The sequence below is a fragment of the Hydra vulgaris genome, chromosome 04 (genome assembly GCF_038396675.1).
Source record: "Hydra vulgaris chromosome 04, alternate assembly HydraT2T_AEP".
Taxonomy (NCBI): domain Eukaryota; kingdom Metazoa; phylum Cnidaria; class Hydrozoa; order Anthoathecata; family Hydridae; genus Hydra; species Hydra vulgaris.
In genome coordinates this window covers 3462501-3485000 of record NC_088923.1, presented here as the reverse complement: position 1 = coordinate 3485000, position 22500 = coordinate 3462501, and the positions used below count along the sequence as shown (strand labels likewise).

General features: G+C 29.7%; 1 protein-coding gene across 2 annotated transcripts in view; it reads left to right on the top strand.

Moving 5' to 3' along the window:
- The window catches only part of LOC136079519 (uncharacterized), a 226572-nt gene that overhangs the window by 170023 nt on the left and 34049 nt on the right, over positions 1-22500 (top strand). For both annotated transcript variants that reach the window (XM_065795263.1, XM_065795264.1), the window contains one exon: positions 12811-12949. In XM_065795263.1, coding sequence (XP_065651335.1) covers positions 12811-12949 — 139 coding nt within the window. The remainder of the gene's footprint in view (positions 1-12810; positions 12950-22500) is intronic.

Below are 22500 nucleotides of genomic sequence, written 5' to 3'. Positions count from 1 at the left end.
CAAGTGAGTTCTTCTTTTAAGTTTTAAATCAAACTCTTTAAATATAGTTCTAGACTATTTTTTTATTTATAATACTAGCTCTAGATTTAGGTCTAGACCTAGATTCATAATTTTAATGCACCTGTTATTCCACCATGAACATGTTGATTAAATAAGACAAAGAGTTTCTCATTCTCATTTTTATTCAAATTTAGTTAGGTCTAGAATAGCTAGACCTGTACATCTGAATCATAGCCATGGTAGACATCTGGTTGTATTACTGTGTTATGATACCCAAGGCTGGTATTGTATGTTTAATAGGCATTTTTAACTTAGTTTTTTAGTGGGGTGGACCCAATATCACAGTTCATTGTTCTATTTGAACGCAGCATACCAACAAGCCTAGACGTCTATCTAATAAAAAAAAACTTCTTTATAAAATCGATAATTCCATTATGTTCAACTATCTATAGACAATTCTTGATAAAATCGATCATTCTATTATGTTCAACTTTCTGAGTAGGTCCTAGCACAAAGCAGTGAAATTTGTTAATTCTAACAAACTAGGTAGGCTTATATATTTTTAAATTTTATAAAAATGCTTGTGTTTCCAAAGATGTGTGACCGGTTGCGTTAATAATCTTATATTGCTTCTTTTTACAGGATTCCTATCTTGCTTCACTGATCACAGTCGCGGAGATCAGCCGAAAAAGACCTCGAAAGGAAGAGCCTAAAAGTGCAAACAGTCACAGCTATCACTATAAAGTATTCCTGAAGAGTACAGATGATGTTGACCCAGATTCATTTGCCTATGTTTGCTTTCAAGCCTTCATCTCCATCTTTGGAATTAAGAAAGGGAGACTTGAGACTATCAAGAGAAGTCTTGCTACTACAGGTAATTTATACTATTAGCAATAGTTTTTTGCTTCAGTTTGTGGAATAAATTTTTTCATTAGCTATTTTTTCTTATCATAGCTAATGTAAAAAAAATGCACATTTTTCTATAATCCTTTCTTGTATATGTATTAATATTTTTCAATATTTAAAAAGAAATGTTGAAATTCATAAAGAGTGCTGTTATTCTTGAACATGTATTTTTATAACTTTTTTTTAATTTTTTTTTAATTTTTTTTTACTCACCCCAGGCCTGCCTCCTGTTGATGGACGAGGAAAGCATGGCAGTCATCACAAAATATCTGATGAACTGCGGCAGAGAATAAGAGACCACATCTCTTCGTTTAGGGGTCGGCAGTCTCATTACTCACAAGAAAAGACGAGACGGCTGTACCTGCCAGAAGAACTCAGCATCTCCAAGATGTTTGATTTATATCAAGAGATGTGGCCAGGAGACAGTTTAGTGTATGAGTCATACAGGCTTATATTCAACAACGATTTTAACATTGGCTTTGGGTACCCAAGAACCGACACTTGCTCAGCCTGCGACCAGTTCTTGGCAAAAATAGAAATTGCTACAAAGACTCTTGAATCAGACCCAACAAATGAAGTCCTCATAAGGGACCTGAAGCAGTTAAAATTTCAAAAAGATCTCCACCAGCGAAAGGCTGACACATTCTACCGGAGAAAAAGAGACGCTAAGCGAAGGGCCAAGATTACACCTCATCTTGAGGCCTTTACGTTTGACTACCAAAAAAATGTCAACCTACCCAACAAGTCCACCAATGACTTTTACTACAACAGAAAGCTCACATACCAATCATTTAACATTCACCAACTATCAACTGATGATGTTTTTCTTTACTGCTATGATGAGACTGTCGCTAGGAAAGGTTCAGATGAGGTGGCTTCTTTCCTGTATGACCACATCACAACCAAGGTCAGCGAAGAGGTTACTCACCTTGAACTATTCTGCGATTCCTGCTCAGGACAGAATAAGAACTTTACCCTGATTCGGTTTTTAGATTATATGGTGCACCATAGAAAAAGGTTTACCTCAGTGACAGTGACATTCCCTGAGCGCGGACATTCTTATATGGAGTGTGACAGGGACATGGGTCCAGTAAATACAAAGTCTAGTGCTAGTGTTCCAGAAGACTGGATAAAAATATTTAGTGAAGCACGAAAACATCCTACACCATTTAACGTGACTGATGTTAAACAGGATCTGGTCAAAAACTTCTCCTGCTTTCTAAGGCCATTGTATAAGAAAGGCTGCCCCACGCGCCCGTTCCCCACGCGCCCTATTCGGGAAATGGTTTTTAACAAGGATGAAGGTCCAGGGACCGTTTGTCACAGAGACTCGTGGAACGGTATTTTCTTGAAAACAAACATCATTGTTCTAACGAGAAAAAACAATTTTTCAGTATGCACAGCAGTGCCAGTAGCTTTGTATGAAGACAGACTGGCTATATCAGCTGCAAAGTACAAAGACCTCCAAGTCCTCAAAAAATTTACCACCAATGAGGCATTCTATGATGCTCTGCCGTATGACGATAAAGTTGAAGATGAGGGTCAAGACCAGTGAATGTTCATGCATTTTTTATTTTTTTATTTGTTTAAAATAAAAAAATTTTAAAATATAATGGTTTTATATAGTTATTTCTTATGTGTTACAATAGAAAAACAGGCAAAGTCCTAATCAACGGAAAAAACAGCAGAGTCCAATCTGAACACATTTTGAAAAAACAAAATTTTCCATGAGCTAACATGATTTTCAGAATATTTATTTTTTAAAATTTGATGCTTAAATGGATGACCTTCCCTTAAAAATTAAAACAATTGACAGTTTCTCACATAATTTGTAATAAAAAGGTTTCAAACCTTTAATTTAGGTTTTCTCAAAATGTGAAAAATGTGACTCTGCTGTTTTTTCCATTGTGCTCTTCATATATATATATATATATATATATATATATATATATATATATATATATATATATATATATATATATATATATATATATATATATATATATATATATATATATATATATATATATATATATATATATATATATATATATATATATATATATATATATATATATATATATGTATATATATATATATATATATATATATATATATATATATATATATATATATATATATATATATATAGTGCGGTAGTGGTGTAGTGGTAAGAGCGCTCGCTTTGTAAGCGAGAGGTTCGGAGTTCGACTCCCACCACGTCCCTGGAAGTACCGCGCTCAACTTAGTTTCTCCGCGCAGCGGCCTTGCTCGGCAAGGTTCGTGTTTCGGAGTTAAAGAGTTGAGAGAGGGTTGCACCACGAATAACGACTAAAAAAAATATATTAAAAAAAAAATATATTAAAAAAAAAAAAAAATGAGTATCCTCCTCGACTGTAGTGGCCCCCCTCGGGCCTTGGGGAGGTGAATAATCTAAAAAAAAAAAAAATATATATATATATATACATATATATATTATATATATATATATATATATATATATATATATATATATATATATATATATATATATATATATATATATATATATATATGCATTATTGATTTGAAAAAATACTTTTTACCGTACTAAAAACCAAGCAAGTTAGGTAAAAACTAGAGTTTTGTCTTAGATTTGTCCATGAATACCCACAAAATTGTTTTAAATGTTTTACGTAACAACATCAGCAATTTGCAACTCTAAACTTAAGTTTATGTTTATGCTTATGTCAAATGAGAATGTTTTGCAAAAAATGGCACCAAAAAAGTCTGGAAATAAAAACACAGAAATAATTTGCTCGTGCTTTTTATTTCATTTGCCCTCATGAGTGAAGATGTTGAGCTCTAAAAAAGAGCAACTTGAAATTTAAAACCAGCAGATAAATTTCCTGCAACTGTTATATGTGAAACACCAAAATGTTCTGTGGACGCACACGGATTTTTCCAAATATATTTTTATTACATAAAATGTTTAAAAAAAAACATATTTTTATGGAAAATAAAATTTTCACTAAAATAAAGCTTGAATATCAACTAAACAGTTTGATTAAATCTTTCTTGGATTTCAGATTTGGAACCACATCTCTGTGCTCAATTCTTGCTCTAATAAAACCATCACGCCTCTGAAAACCACAAACAGCAGCTGCTGCTTCAGTCACTTGTTTAACAACTCTTTCACAAGACTGGGTGTGGAGAGGATAGTAAGGTACTTCCATAGGAGAATCAATTACTTTTTGTAAATCTTTTTTCGTCATATTACATGTAAAATTTCAAGATTTGTTTATTACTCCAGTCAATGAGTTCAAGGAGAGTCATAGCATCAAAGTTAAGTGTAGTTTTTTTTCGGTTTCTTACACTTACATCACCTTGCTCTGAATCTTCCCTAACTTTCATAATCGTCTTGACTGCAAAAGCTCTATTTTTATTTGATGAGCTTGCAAGAAGAGAAATAAGGAGAGACTCAGAATGAGCATGAAATGCACCATTTTGAACAGACTTACTAACGGAAACCATAACTTCGACTGTTTGACCTCTTAATAGATAAAGAAGTTTGATTAGATGATGAGGCCCATCAACAATAGAGTGCTTTACCTTGATTCTAAACCTATTATGAAAGTATACTGAGCCACAAACTGAGAAAGAACTTTTAGATTTTTTTAAATATCACCTTCCAGGCCATGGTCACTAATGTAAAGCCAAAGAATTGCTTGACCGGTTTTGAGCCACCTGCTATGGCAAAGATTGCCACATTTTCTGTTGACAAGTGAATGATTCAAGATACCTGATTCAAGACAAAAAACTAACTTGTAGCTTAGTGAACATCGGCTGACGGAATTTTAATTAAAGGTTCCATCTGTCTAATCGGGTCAAACTTTTCTAGTCGTTTTAATTGATTTACTTTTGATAATAGTTTGCCTATAGGCCTTTTGAATCCATCTTTGGAGTTTGTAGGTCCATCAAGATTTGCAATCAGGTGTCTTAAAGGTAGCTCATTGGTATGTAACATGCAAACTGACCAAAAACAATTTCTTCCAATAACTTTCTCCAGGTGAGTTAATAGTCCGCCGTTGTTACTAGATCCAGTCATTGAATTTGTAGAATCTGATCCGATCACAATTATAGTTTGATCAATTCCTCTAGGAACCAACCAGTTATAAAGACCAATTGCAGCTTCTTTAGCTGGTTTATTTGGACCCTTTGAAAGTGTGTAATGGGTCAAATAGCTTCCATCTGGTTCAGAAGTAACACTTATGTTCTCTTGCTTTTCTGTTCTTCGACAAAACACTTTAGTAATTGAATCTTCAATCAAAACTAGAGTAGGATCTTTTCTTCCATCTACAAATATGCCTTTGATAGGAGCTTCAATAATTATTTTTTCTGACAAAACTCTAGTTTTAGCCATAACCTCTTGTCTGGCTCTCCAAATCTTAGGATCACATGCTAAACTAGCCATTTTTGGAGTCGGGTAATTTGATTTGATCAAATCTTGAAGAAAAGCAGATACAATTGCAGATGTAGCAGCAGGAGATATGTCAAATCGAAGAGATGCTAGTGCTGTATTAGGGATCTAATCATGTAGTTTTGTTTAATGGTAATAAATGGGGAAGTTTTTTGTTTGATGTTATTGGAGTTGTCTTCTGAGGATTCTTCGTTTACATCTTTAATTTTTTAAGGTGAAGTTTCTTGATATAAATCATGCCCCACTGATTCATAAGCTTTGTCTTCAATGTTTTCAATTTGAACCTGTGTATTAATGTGAGGTTTTTTAATCAAATTTTTTTTTTTTTCTTTAGATGCAATATCTGTTTATATTTTACGTTTCACTGCTTTAACCTGTCTTTCTGTTTCTTCCTTGTCTAGTTGATATATTTGGTAGCCTGATTTTTCACCAACCTTATCTTTTTGAGATTCGAGCCGTAGTAAATCAAGTTGTGGCAACTTGATAGCTTTAGAGCAATTGCATAAAATATGAACTCCTGCAGAACAATTTTTAACTTCCTTACAAGGAGAATTTTCATCTGAACAAAGTAAAATGTTACACCTACATTTTGTTATATCTAACAATTTGTCCAGCTTACCTTCCCACAATTTGACAGTTTTTTCTTTTGTTTCTTTTTGATTACAAATGTCTCTAAATTTATGCCAGGCAGTTAAAATTTTATCTGACAGCGTTTTTTGAGATATGACAACAGGGGTCTTAAACAAAGGATTGAGACCATTGTTTCAATACCAAGTCTGCCAATACCACTGATATTTCTTTTATAGGTAGATGACATCTCCTAAAAAAACATAAAATTTAAACTGTTTTAACATTGTCATTTGAAATACTTGAACTATCTAATACTTGGACGTCCTTTGAATGGCCAAGACGCCCATCGGGTGTCAAGATGTCTACTGGATGTTCTATGGATGTTATTAGACGTCCTGTGCCCACTAAAATTCTATTATATTGTTTATATTATATTGCAATATCGTTTCAAAAAACTCACCTATCAAGATCATCAGAAAGAAGCAAACATTTCTGAATTTCTAGACCTTTCCTTAGTACATCTCTCAGTGTAGGAACTTCTGTTTCCAACCAATCTTTTCCAAATCCAAGATACTTAGTTAAATTAGTTGTAGAAGAATGTCTAGTTTGTTTCAATTTTAAACTCTCCATAGCACAATATTCTAGTTTATTTATTTTTTACTGTAAAACGAAAACAATTATAATGAAAAACCACAAATAAAATGCAACAAATATTGCAACTTTTTGATATTGAAATATACACTATGAAATTCACTACTAACGCAAAGCAAATAACAAGTACTAAGTAACTGTGTTCTATAATTCATAGATTACAACAACAAATGGACTTATTAAAAATTGGATAATCAAAAATTTAGAATACATTAGTAAGGTTTTGTTAATTTTTTGTTGTATTTTTTAACGCTTTTAAGTCGCATTTTTATTCGCTTTTTTACATTTTTCAAGTTAACTTTTACACAAAAAAAAAAAAATTAAAATTTTTTCTGGTTGAATATTGCTTAACTTACCCCAACCCATAATAAAATCACTCCCTAAATTTAATTTTCAAACATTTTTTAGTATGACGTACCCTAATATATATACATATATATAAAGATGTATATATGCATATATATACTTAGTATATATATGCATATATACTCAACTTAGTTTCTCCGCGCAGCGGCCTTGCTCGGCAAGGTTCGTGTTTCGGAGTTAAATGGTTGAGAGAGGGTTGCACCACGAATAACAACTAAAAAAATAAATAATAAAAAACATAAAAAAAAAAAAAAAAATGAGTAGCCTCTTCGACTGTAGTGGCCCCTCTCAGGCCTTGGGGAGGTGAATAATCTAAAAGAAAAAATATATATATATATATATATATATGTTATATATATATATATATATATATATATATATATATATATATATATATATATATATATATATATATATATATATATATATATATACATAAATATGTATATATATATATATATATATATATAGATATATATATATATATATATATATATATATATGTATATATATATATATATATATATATATATATATATATATATATATATATATATATATATATATATATATATATATATATATATATATATATATGTATATATATGTAAAGAAAAAAACATAGAGAAGACAATTTTTATATCCCTGCAGAAAAGAGATTTTCATTAACTAGAATAGAATATACTCAAGCAAGCAATAGTAAAAGAAATGAATTCATTAAAACGCGAATAAATTCAACACAATTTTAAGTGTTTTTGTTTTTTTAAGTTTATAATATTCCAAAATGCAATTATCATTGTGAAAACTCAAGGAAAAGAAAAAATTTTAATGCATAGTAAAGAGCAGTCCATAGGAGAGGGAATGACGATGGAGTGATTACCCCCTTTTAGATAATTTAAAAAGAATTTAGATCCACAGTACCAAAAATTCTTCTCCCTTCCTTCCTTTCTTATAAGATGGTCTGCATCCACCAAATCCTCCTGCCCAACAGCAAAGACAGGAAAAATTGACTCATTAAGAACTTTAAAGGAAATCTCAGGTCATTGAATTCACAAACTTTAAACATCAACAAACTTGATATTTTAGTAAAATCAGTGTATTATAAACAAAATGTTGGCAACATAACAAAGATTAAAATTATTGCAGCTAAACTTTTCTATCACTCTATCAGACATGTATCACTCTATCACTTTCTATCACTCTATCAATTTCTATCACTCTATCAGACATGCGGTAGTGGTGTAGTGGTAAAGCGCTTGCTTTACAAGCAAGAGGCTCCGAGTTCGATCCCCACCACGTCCCTGGTAGTACCGCGCTCAACTTGTTTCTCCGCGCAGCGGCCTTGTTTGTCAAGGTTCGTGTTTCGGAGTTATAGAGTTGAGAGAGGGTTATAACCACTATTAAGTAGCCTCCTCATCTGTAGTGGCCTTCTTGGCCTTGAGGAGGTGAATAACAAAACAAAAAAAAAAAAAGAAAAAAAAAAAAATGTACTCACTCACTAATGAAAGAAAAAACAATAATGATGAGAATGAAAACAAAAACAAAAAAAAAACAGAATGTAGAAGAAAAAGAATTTGCAGGTGTAAAAACAAGATATAAAATGTGGCATAGATGTAAAAGTTGCATCCATTGCGCTTTCACGCTCATGCATAAGTTTAATTTGTATACATCAGCATATGGCATATTATTTTCTGCATACATGTTTATTTTAAATATAAGTTATACCCACGTTGCATGTAAGCATACTTTCCCTAAAATGTTTTGCAAATATAAAGCGTTGTTTAGTATGTCTTTTGTTATGGATAAGAAAAACTCATTAATGTCATTTTATTATAAATACACAGTGTTGCTTGTGGCTTATGTTTGTAAACCACTCAATTACTTCAGCTGTGTTTTTCCATTGATTTAGTTTTAATTTATTTTTTTAATTCCCTTGTTGATTTATCTAGGTGTGTTTTGCTGACTACACCGAGTTCACTTTTTGCTGGATTTATTAGGTGGCAATAATGTAATGAATGCTTCTGACAATTTTATTGATTTGTTTGTTTATATTTAGTTTAGTTACTACGCTTTTTGCTTCAAGATTGATTGAATTTTCTAGTTTTTGGAGGCTTTTTGTGTATGTTTTTGTGATGTTTCCTTTTAGCAGTTTAAAGTAATCTTCAGGGGTAAGCAGTTTTAAATATCAATATGTACAATATATATATATATATATATATATATATATATATATATATATATATATATATATATATATATATATATATATGTATATATATATATATATATATGTATATATATATATATATATATATATATTAGGGATGCGCCGAACATTCGGCTGTTTTGCCGAATGTTCGGTTTGGCCGAACCTAAGCAAATGTTCTGCCATTAATGCAAATTTGGAATTCATCATAAATTTATCTAAATATAAATAAAATTTAACTCATACCATAGCTACGGTTTAAATGGATAAAGTTTTTATTAAAAAAAGCGTACCAATTAAACATAGAAGGACATATGATTTTATAAATGAATTTCAATACAGTTTTGGTTTAAATTTTATTATATATTTTCAATACAGAATAAATTTAATCTGACCAAATGGAATAACAGGTTTACCAAAACTATTACTCAACTAAATTAATTGTAAAATAAATACCCCTTCTGCAGACCCTCTACTCCCTGCATCAATTGAGTATTATTTAGTTCATCACAAAAATCTAATATTATAAAATCACCATTTGTTAATCTTAAAATAACAAATAGGAATTTAAACGAAAAAGATATTTTATTGAACTTAAGTTTGTTAAACGTGATGCCTATTGTTGCTGTGGTAAAATAAATAAATTTCTCTACAGAGAAAGTTTCTTACAAGCTTGCTACTTAACTGGTTTAACAGATACAAAATATTTGAAAAAAACAAACTTAGGAAAAAACATTATTATAGAGTTCCATAATAACATTCCAATTAAGTATTTTGTTATTATTGTATAATTGTATAATGTAATAGTAATAACAATCACAAATCATTATTTCAGAAAAATAAAATGTCAAAAACATGAAAATCAATCATCACTCGTTGCCCTCAAGTTATAACGTATAAACATTAATTTTTCACCACTTTCTGGTGATAGTCTGTTTCTACTTGGTTCATAAATGTTGCCACCTGTACTAAAAAGTCTTTCACTTTTAACAGAAGGTGGTGCTGAAAAAAACCTTTGGGCTATTTTCTTTAAATTTTTTAAAGAGTTTCCACAATTTTTCCACCATAAAAGAGGATTTTCTTTTTCCATAACAAGAGGGAGTTTTAAATACTCCTCAATCTCCATACTGATCATTTGCACATTAGAGTGTGATCTTTTAAACCTTTTGCTATCTTTAGTAATTGAAAAATTGGAATCACATTCATTTATAGTTGTCAGTTTGGAAACTAGCCGAAAACATTCATTAAATTCTGGATACGATGGTTTCACAAACACTTCATTTGTGTCACTTACTGTGGGTTCTTCACAATCAGAATCAGAGGATTCAAGTTCTAAATTATGTGGCTGGATTTCTTGCATCTGCTCATTTAGCCAATTTTTTATTACATTCTCATCTTCCTTTTGATACATTAATTTATATCTAGGGTCACAAAAAGTGGAAAGACATAAATACTTATGTAAAAATATACTCAGTCTTTTGTCTACTGACTCTTTCAATTTTTCAACTAAAGTATTTATACTTAATAAGCCTCACAAACTAATGCTTGATTAAAAAATACTTTAAGAGCCATAATCGAAGGAATAACATCTGATAAAAATGCCTCACATTTGCTGAGATTAACGGTTAAAGTTTTAAATGGTTCTAAAATATGAAAAACTTTATCTAAAAAGCCCCATTGGAATGAATTTAATGTTGATTGGGTAGCATGATCAGCTGTATAAGTTGCCAAAGGAACTCTTTGATCAAGCATCCTTTCAATCATATTGTAAGAACTATTCCATCTTGTAGTAACATCTTGTATTAACCTATGCTTACTTATACCAAGTTGTTCCTGAATTGCTGCTGCTGTTGGTGAATTTCACCATTCCAATATGTTGCCAGACGTTTGCAACAAACCAAAATTTCTTTCACAGAATGTTGTGACAAAATTGAGTCATGTATGCATAACTGTATTGTATGTATAAAACATGGAATTGACTTAAAACCACTGTCTCTAACGCCAGCTACCATGTTGGTAGCATTATCTCGTAAAACAATGTGAATTTTTGTGTGTGGAGTTTCAAAACTTAGCAAACCTTTATGTAAATACTCACTTATATTTTTTCCTGCATGACTTTCTGGAAAATGCATAACTCTGCGTACTGCTCTCTGTTGGGAAAATTCATTATTGAGCCAGTGTGCTGTCATGCTTATGAAGGCAACATTTAAATTATTTGCTGTCCAAATATTAGTTGTAAGGGAGATATAACTGGCAGAAGATATATTACTCTTGATTGAATTAAATAGGTTACAGAAATATATTTGTGGAACAATATTTTCACTAAAGTAACTCCTACTGGGTATTTGGTAATTAGGGCATATCTCTTCAATTAGTTTTCTAAAACCAAGATCTTCTACAATTGTCTATGGTTGAATATCCAATGCCATCATTTCTCCAATGCGATTGTGAATCTTGATTGCTCTATGGTCATTAATATTCCGCGACCTTTTTTTATTAACACTCTCTACTAATGTTAATTGTTTTTTTATTTCTGAATTACTTGATGTAGAAACAGTCGATGTTTCAATAATTTTTTTTTTATCAGACTATTTTTCAGCCAATACATATTCCACAAGGTGTTTTTTTTTAAATGGCGCCTAATTTCACTAGTGGTAAATGTCTTTGGACAATACCCACCTCTAGAGTATTGCTTTGCATAGTAGGCAGATACAAAACGAATGTCTTTCTTAGAAACTTCAAAGTATTTCCTCACAGTACTTTTAAAAGACATTTTTTCGGAAGACATTGTTTTATACTTTTACAAGATTAAAATATTTTTCTAAATTATAAAAAAGAAGTTCAACCAAAAATAAAGCATTTTAAATTTAAACTGTGTAAATATATCTTAAAATATAACAAACATGTTACATATTATGTTATTTTATCCAATAGGTTACATGTTATACATTTATTTATATTACCTAACTTTAATAATTGTATTATTTTTTCAAAAAAAATTGTTATCAATTTTATTTACACTACAAATAAAAATGTTAACATTTATTTTCTTTACACCACAAACAATCATCCACTAATAAATTAACTTTTCAAAGTTACTTTATAATTTTTCAAATAAAATTTATAAACCCTTACTAATGTTTTAACAAATTTTTAATAACACTATAAAATGTTAAATGTTTAATAACACAGTTTTTCAAAACGAATGCCTTTTTTAAAAAATAGTAAAGGTTCGGTTGCCGAACCGTTCGGTGTTCGCTAAAATTTTATGGCCGAACGTTCGGACTTGGTGTTCGGCCAAAAACCGGGTTTCGGCGCATCCCTAATATTTATATATAAAGTTATATACAATATATATATAGAGAGTTATATACAATATACATATATAGAGTTAAATACAATATATATATATATATATATGTGTGTGTGTGTGTGTGTGTGTGTTAAAGTGCATGACTATTTTAAATTATTCCACAGATTATAAAAATCTATTAAACTGTTAAACCTAAAAACTCCATTAAAACTTAATTAACGAAACTCTCTTTATAAGTGTAACTTATTTACCTAGCAAATGAAACATTCACTGAATGCTTATGTTAGTCAAATATATAGTTATCAGATATCCTTAAATGTTTTAATTTTTATTGTTTAGAGAAATCATATATAATCACCATTGCAGTTTTAGTTCCTGTTCTGGTTGTTATTATAACTGTTTTAGTTATATTACAAATTTGCAGAAATAAACAATATAAGCATGAGCAGATGCAAAAAACTTTTCAATACATTTATTCGTAAGTGCACTTTTTTTTAGTGTTCCTAGAATAAAGTTATTAAATAGAGTTTTTTGTTTCATTTTTTTTGCTGGTTTTTTTTTTTATTTTTATGTTATTAAGGTGTTTCAAGTAGATCTTGCAATCTTATAACAGAGCAATATGTAAAAACAAATAATTGTGAAGCTAGGTAAAGCGACCTTACAAACTTGTTTTGAGTGTACAGTACGCTCACTTTATAGAGCTTGAGGGGAGTTTAGTGTGTTTGGAGATATGTACATGTTAGTGTATGTGTATATATAAGATTTTAGCAAATAAAACTCTTAAATAAAGTTGTTTAATGAACAAATTTACTTATCTACATTTAGGAAGCGAAATGAATTAAATAGTAAAAAATTCTTTGAAGTTTTTTTATTTTTCATTAGAAAAACTTAAAAGGAGTTAAAAACTGGTAAGTTGTCAGAAAATGGGCAAGTAAATTAATCATATTTTCTTAAACTGCATCTTGGCAGTTTTTACCTTGAGCCTAGTTGCTCAGTCATGCATGAAAATTTAAGCTTTCAAAGTTAAAATTGGATGCAGTGACTTATAAAACTTTTGAATAATTTGCTTAATTGACAATCTTGTCTTGTTTCATAAAATTATAACAAGCTCGAACTTGAAATCTGTATACTTTTCACTGTCAAGCGGCATATAAATTATATGCTGCTTGACTGCGAAAAAGTGTATTTCAACCCTTTTTTTTAAAAATTGAAAACATTATAATGTTTTAAATTATTGAAGCATTTATATATATATATATATCATATATATATATATATATATATATATATATATATATATATATATATATATATATATATATATATATATATATATATATATATATATATATATATATATATATATATATATATATATATATATGTATATATGTATATATATATATATGTATGTATGTATATATAATGACTCTTTATCTTTAAAAATCTTTATGTAAAAACCATTCAATTTAATTGAATGGAGAGTTTACTTATATAACTTTATTTTTTTTTTTTAAATCACAAAAATGTGACAGTATAGTGTTATGTACAATTGTCTCTATATATAAACGTCTTAAGCTGAGTTACAGGTGGTATATTGAATGATTGTGTATAATATATGTATAATAAAAGAAAACTTTAAGATTTTATTATAAAAGGTATAGCTTTTTTTTTCTATATTTATGTTTTTGGTATAAATATATACGGTAAGATTAAAAAAATTGAAAAATGTATTTTGCTAAGAGATGGATTTAAGTCCTGAAAAACAACACTGAGGACAGTGCACTAAACCATTGAGCTACTGAAGGTATATATACCTTGCAATCTGTAAATAATATATATAAATATATATAAATTATATATAAGTATGTATAAATTATATATATTATATATATATATAAAATATATATATTTATATATAAATTATACAAAATTATATATAAATATATATAAATTATACAAAATTATATATAAATATATATAAATTGCAATGTGTAAATAGTTACAAAACTGCTAGTTTTTCGTTTTAATGTATATATATAATTTATCTTTAATGTATATTAAAATGAAAAACTAGCAGTTTTATAACTATTTATAGGTTGCAATTAATCAACACTTTACAAGTAGGTTACTCTTAATCAGTGCAATTTTATTGTATAGCATATGTAAATAATATTATATAATACTAAACAAATATGTTTTATGCAAACGTTAAAGATCCACCGATATAATGTTATGTCCAAACATCAGTATGTTTAAACATCAACAGACAATTTTAGTTAGCAGGTTTTAGATGGAACAGTTGTGTATAATGTATATAGAAGTCTTTTTTTTTTTTAAAAAGACCCACTCAAAAATTAAAATTTTAAAATCATTTTTCATAGTATTTTATATTATTCTATAAAAAATTATATCTACAATTTATCTAGAAATCAAAGAACCACAAGTAAACAAGTCATAAACTTTATATTTGATCAAACTTTTAATATTTTTCTGAGTAATGTTTTCAATCAAAATTGAAATCATTACTCAGAAAAATATTAAAAATCATCATTAAACAACTGCAATTTAAAAAATCATTATCTCTGCATAACGTTGATATATTTATATAAATGTTATTTAATTTATAAATATATTATTCTTTGAATCTGAGCTACTCTGTTTGTAACACCAAACAGCATACGCATGAAATAATGTAAGCCTCCGTTAGCTTCACAGGGAGTATACAGGCAATCTTCTTGTTTAATTGGGATCTGGTTTCAAAGCAATGGTACTTAAGTATCGATATTACAATGTTTTGTTTACAAGTTCATCTACTCGTGGTAGAGGGTAGGCATCAAGATATGTAAAACAGTTATTAGTTTGAATATAATTTATGACTGAGCACTTTTTTGATCTTTCATTTTTTTGTTACAACAATTGTGATCTCCATGGTGAGGTTGAAAGTTCAATTATTCCTTCTTTGTAAAGGAGTTGTACTTCCGAGCTAATAAATTTTCTGTCTTCAGCTCTGATGAGGCAAGATTTTGAGGCTTGCATTAGTGTGATAACAAAAATTTTTTTTTATGAAACCACTTGCAATTGAGAAAAGTTTATGAGTAGTTGAAGAATATAAATTGCATTTTTGATTTTTTTTTAAAAACTTCCCCCCCCCCCCCTTCCTCTTCAGAAGAAAAAAGTGAAAAAGTAATTATTTTTTTTTAAATGACATGTGTTTTTTGCTTTATTCAAAAGAGTAATAGTAATAACTAAGTAACTTTTATTAACAAATAAGATACAGAACAGCTAGCAATTTGTCCGAAATGTACAAGAAATGTTTAAAAAGTAGTTTTTTGCTATGAACATCAGATTAAAAAATTCAATTTTTCTTGATTTCGCATGAAGTTCCTCCATTAGTTTTACAGCACGTTCAGCAATTTGGTTAGATCTGGAAATGTCAATTAATGACTCTTCAACTGACCAATGCGTCTCCAAACACTTAACTGCTTTCTTGCATTTAATCTTCATGAGTGAGGTAAACAGTTCATTGAAGGACGCTTCATTGTAGTGTTGCAAATGGAACCAAGCATTTGCCCATTCGTAGCAGATGAAGTCACATGCTGAAGCGAGGATACTGCGCCACTCTGGTATCAGAAATAATGCTATAATAGCATATATCGCACGTGAGTTCCATCTTGCCTGGTGTAAATTTGGAAGTTTCTTCCAGCTGATTCTAGGCCAACGTGAAGTTGTTTTGTAATGACAATATGTCTGACATAGTTCATATAAGAACTTAAAATCATCTCGCCATCCAGGGTTCTTGCCTGTGTTAACATTATCTGTCGCAATGAGGTGGTAATCAGCCTGAAGAGAGACATAGTTTTCTGTTAATTTGTTAATGAAGGAATAGTTGAGTTCTGGTTTGGTCGTTGGCTCTTGAATGAGAAAATCCATGACATGCTTCAGAAGGAGGCCGAGCACATGGTGCTGACAGCCAATATATTGTGGCTTCTGAAAGCCCTTGTCTCAAGACATCATCCTGTATGAGCTTTGCAATCCCGTGCAAACGACCAGTATTTACTGCGGTCGTGTCGCAGATTATCATGCAAATATTTTCCTAAGCATCGTATTTATCAATTAGCTGATGTAGTTCCTTGTGAATGGCCGCGACAAAACCAATCTCACATTTAAGAATACCGAGTTTGATTTCGGTTGTCAAATTTTTCAGCAGAATGACTTGATACTCTTCCCCTTGCATTCTTTTACCATCAAACTGGAGACAATAGGGATCTTTGCTTTGAAGTTTTTAAATAATTTTGGTTTTCATTCTCTGTCCTTCAGAGATTACTCGTTTCCAGGCACCCGCTTAACTTGGAATCGGCACATCATGACCATGTTCAGCAATGGTTGCAAGAACGTCATGTGCTTTATATGTAGAAATGTTGTTTTTCAGTATTAGTAAACTCGCTGTTGTAGTGCTTGATCTTTGGTATTTTGGTTTGCATTCAGTAGAAGATGACGTGGAAGAAGAGGTTGGCAATTCGGGTGAAGAATCAGAGGTTTCAGAATCCGAAGATTCTGAGTCACTTTCATGTGTTTGTGTGGGTTGGGATTGAGAAGAGCTGGCTTGAGGTTGAGTTGTTAATAGTCGGATTCGTTTTCTTGGGTGGATTGATTCCAAAGGGGCTTGTTTGACCATTGAATAACCAATCTTTCCTCCACTCGTAACATGCCTCTGGTAGACCTCTTTATCCTCCGTGCTTTTCCAGTCTCCATTAACGTTAGTGACATTGAATAACTGAGAAAGTGTTACAGGGAATTTATCAGACGGTTTCTTTTTGTTTTTGTCATATAGATCAATCATACGATTGAGCTTCTTTCTGATGAGTGTGCTGGATAACAGTGGAAAGTCTAGAATTTCCCTCCAGAGCAATTCTACATCCGTAATCATAATTTTGATTCAATCCAGTCGCTGTTTTTTGCTGTTGAACAGAAAAGTGAAGTTTCCAAGAATTTGACGGTTTGTCGGCATCCGTGTGAGATTGGTTAACTTTTCAACAGATGGAATACTTGGATCCCTTTTCTGTTTAGAAAAGGAGGGTAGATTCTTCATCCAAATATACCTGTTTGACTTTACACTGTTGCTGGATTTTCTATTAGACATTTTATTGACAATCTTGCACTGAAAACAAAAATATTCAAACGTGTTCACACTTCACACGATATAGCTGGGATCAAAACAAAGATAATAAACAGCATCCATTAACAAACTACTAAACTAGCAACCATCTGAAAATGTCTTGTTTATAAACAAATGGAAACAGCTGACTAGAATGTGCTTAAAAGCAGTATAGAACGTCATATAAAAAGTCAGTGTGAAGTTGAAATCGATAGTCAAACTGTGCAATGCGTGCACACAAAAAATAAAAAGGTGGGGGAACTTTTTTCAATTTTTTTAAAAATTGATGTTGCTACTGTCATCTACCTACAATTGTTCCTCTAATGTAAAGAGTTTCAGTTTCGTAACGAAAAATAATGATAATAGTTATTACCTCAGATTACATTGATTTTATAGGTTTACAGTCAGGTGTGAGGTTTTGGAACAGATTTAGAGGCTCCACATTTAATATAGCAAGTTCAACTTGTTTTAAGTACATTAAATTATTTAAAAATTAAAAGGAAGACTCAACTAAACATATTATTAATTTTTGTGAAGAACCTAACAAAGTTTACTTTTGTTTATTGTATGTAATGTTAATCATTTTTTCACTCTAAGAATAATTTTAAATAAATTATTTTTCCATCAAAAGATATTAAAGTAAATAAGAAATAGGTACAAAAGTAGTCTGCGTCAAATAGGCTTATAAAAATCAGCATTTTAAGGGTCCGGCCAACTAATATATATATATATATATATATATATATATATATATATATATATATATATATATATATATATATATATATATATATATATATATATATATATATATATATATATATATATATATATATATATATATATATATATATATATATATATATATATATATATATATATATATATATATATATATATATATATATATATATATATATATATATATATATATATATATATATATATATATATATATATATATATATATATATATATATATATATATATATACAGTATTGGACAAAACATTTGTAACCAACATCGAACAATGCTAAAAAGTGTTACTAATTTTACATGTCTTAAAAACGAAACGAGCTATACTACCACAGCAAAGAGTTCAGGAGTCTGAAGTCATAGCATGCCATGACATTAGCAATCAGGTGACAGCACACAGGCAGAATTTCGTTGACAAGTGCCATTTTGCAGCGGACAAAACAAGTGTAACTGTTTTGGTTTGTTTCATTTTCTTAAGTCTGGTCCGTGTCAACATCACGGAAGTTTTTTAATAATTAAAGGAAGTATTCAGAAGTTTCCAGAAGCATGCAGAAGCTTCCAGAAGTTTCCAGAAGAAGCATCTGGAAGCATCCAGTAGCATCCAAAAATATCCAGAAACATTCAGAAGCATCCAGAGTGATGAGTTGAAGTTCAACATCATTGAGAGCGATGGCATTTGCCATGTACGTTGACCGGCCGGAAAATGCCTCAATTTATGTTACTGCCATAAGACTGTGAAGCATGGTGGAGGCAATGTAATGGTCTGGAAGTGTTTTTCTGCTAGTGGTCTAGGTCCAATACATCGAAACGATGAAATAATGGACCGTTTCATGTATAAAAATATCATGAAAGATGTTATGTTACCTCATGCTAAATAAAATATGCCAATAAAATGGGTTTTTCAGCAAGACAACAATCCGAAACACACTGCAAAAGTAGTCAAGCAGTGGTTTCAAGAAAACCACCTATCGGTGATGGATTGGCCGCCTCAATCTCCGGATCTCAACCCATTCGAGAACCTGTGGGAGATCGTCAACCGCAGAATTATTTGTGAAGGTGTTCGTAATAAGGATCAACTGTTTAAACAAATCCAAAAGGCCTGGGCAGCGATTCCACAAAGTTTCATTGATCACCTGATCGAATCTATGCTTCAAAGATGCAAGGCTGTGATCAACAACAAAAAATTCGCCGCGAAATATTGATAGCGAAATACAGCTTGGTTAACATTTTGTCGAGTTGCGCTTGTTTTGTCCAGAAGGAAATCAACTTTTTTAATACTTTTGATTAATTTATTAATTTTCGTGTACAAATAATGAACTTTGTGATGAATAAAACTTGATGAACTTTGTCTCTTGTTCATAGTTATTTCTCTAAATTGAAAAAATGCAGCACTTTTATATAAAGAAACTAAATTAGCATTATTTGGTTGCACTCGTTTTGTCCGATACTATATACATATATATATATATATATATATATATATATATATATATATATATATATATATATATATATATATATATATATATATATATATATATATATATATATATATATATATATATATATATATATATATATATATATATATATATATATATATATATATATATATATATATATATATATATATATATATATATATATATATATATATATATATGCCTTGTTACGAGATTTCGCTTCTTAACAAAAACGCGTACCCCATTTCAAAGTAACTTAACTCAGCAAATATATTTTGTATTGTTAGAAGTTATATTACGTCACTAAGGTATTTTCAAGTACCGCATTGTAATTAAAGTTATTTTATTAACTCGTTAAAAATCATACAGACAGTTTTTTTTCTCACTACAACAAAAGTTGCAAATATTCATATAACAAAACTTACAAAAATTAGTTCTTATTTGAAAAATCATTTTTATCATTTTTTTCAAATATGAACTAAATTTTATTTCTAAAAAAATATTTTTTTAATAAAATGTAGCAAAATATTTGTTTATTTTCTTATAATATTACAGATTGTTTTTGGTTATTTTATTAACTGTTATTAAATTTTTCTTATTTATTTTGTGAACTCTTTTTAATAGTGTTTTTAAACAATATATAGTTTTATCAGTTACCTATAACATATTTGTGATCATAGTTTATTTTCATAAATTAAGCAAACGTCATTAAAACTTTACGTTATTGAATTGACAATAAACTTAAAATAAAATATCTTATTATTAAAATATTTACATCAAAATAAATTGTTTATTTTTGTAAACTATTATGATTAAAAAAAAAATTTTATATTTAAAATGAATTTATATATTTAGTTCCTTAAGATAAAACTTGAAACACTTTATTTTCTTAAACTAATTTTTAACAACAAAAATATTATTAAACAAACTGTTTCTTTAACAAAGAATCTATTAGTTTACAGTTGCGGTTAAATGCTTTTACATACGACTTTATTTCTTCTGAATAAACGTCACATAAACGATTTCAAAAGATAATTTAAATATTTTAAGAAGTAAGTTTTTGCATAACGCAAAACTGCTGAACGCGAAGGCAAATCGCCTTTTCTCAAGCAAAATGTGAGCTGCGTAACCATTCTTAACAAGGCTTGATATACATATATACAATGCTCGAAGTGAGGCGGGATCCCATCCCGTTATCTTTTTAAATTTTGAAAACCAACCCACTCCTTTTTTAATGCATATTTTGGGGTGGGATGCCATCACGGTACATAATAAATCAATGGAAATTTTATTTTATTTTCCTCCTATAAATAAACTTGTAAAAACAATTTAATGTTTGCGGTAATATGCGAATTTAAATGAACTAAAGTCTCAGCTGTTATTTAAAAATTTGCGGTAGAAAGTTCAAAAACTAAATCGATAGTTATAAAACATTGCGTCTTTTCTTTTGTATTTTAAATAAAAAGTTACCAAGCAACAAAAAGCAACATTGGCTTTTCTTTTTCGTTAAAGTATCAGAGTTATTTTTGGCGAAATAAAATATAGTACACAGTAGATTTACTCAACATTAAATGTTATGATTTTAAAAAAATTTACTTTTTATAAATATGGATAAATGGCTAGCAAGCGGAAGGAAAAGAAAGTTAGGCAGTGGTAGTTCTAAAAGTAATTTGGAAAATGACACTGAAATAGATAAAGGAGTGACAGATTTTTCGAGTATTGAAAATTGGCAATCCTTTCCTCAATGTGATGGTATTTTTCCAGATTACTGGTCTGATTTACAGTGGAAGGAGAAATTAAAAACATTTGACTGGTTGACAGTTTCATTAACAGGTCTTGGTTGTTCTGTTTGTAAGTCAGCAAATAATTTAGGTGCCTAAAAATCTCAAGGAATAAAATTGGCTAGCGAGTGGACGCTTGGCAACATTAAGAAGTATGGCGAAACAAAAGAAAAAAAACAACAATTAATGAGGAAAAAGCTTTCAAGCCATAAACTATCAGTTGCACACGAAAAGGCTTTTAAAATTGTTTCTCAGTCCAAAAAAAATACCATAGAGATGTTTAGTTCAAAAATGCAGATCAATCAGCAAGAAAATACCTACCGCATATTTCGCACTATTTACCACATTGCAAAAATGAATCGTCCATTTTCTGATTTGAAAGAACTAATATTATTACAGGTAGAAAATGGTCTAGACATGGGACGTATTTTACAATCTGATCACGTATGCGCTGATATTGTTTATCACATTTCGAATGAAATGCGCACAAAGCTTGTAAAATATATTCTTCATAACAATAATAAAGTAGGGTTTATGATAGACGAATCTACCACGATGAGCAAAAAGTCTGCTCTGTCAATCTGCTTGAGAGTGAACATTCCAGAAATAAATATTGTCAGTAGTATTTATTTTGATCTTATCGAAGTAACAAATACAGAAGCCTCGTCTATTGCAAACTCTTTTATATGTGCTTTACACGATTTTGGTTTTGACAACATTTTTTTATTACGTAATTGGGTGTCTTTTGCATGTGATGGTGCTTCTAATATGCTTGGCAAAATAGCAGGCGTGGCCCAATTACTTTTGAATCAGTTTCCTAATTTGATTTTATGGCATTGTAGCAATCACCGATTAGAGTTAGCAGTAAATG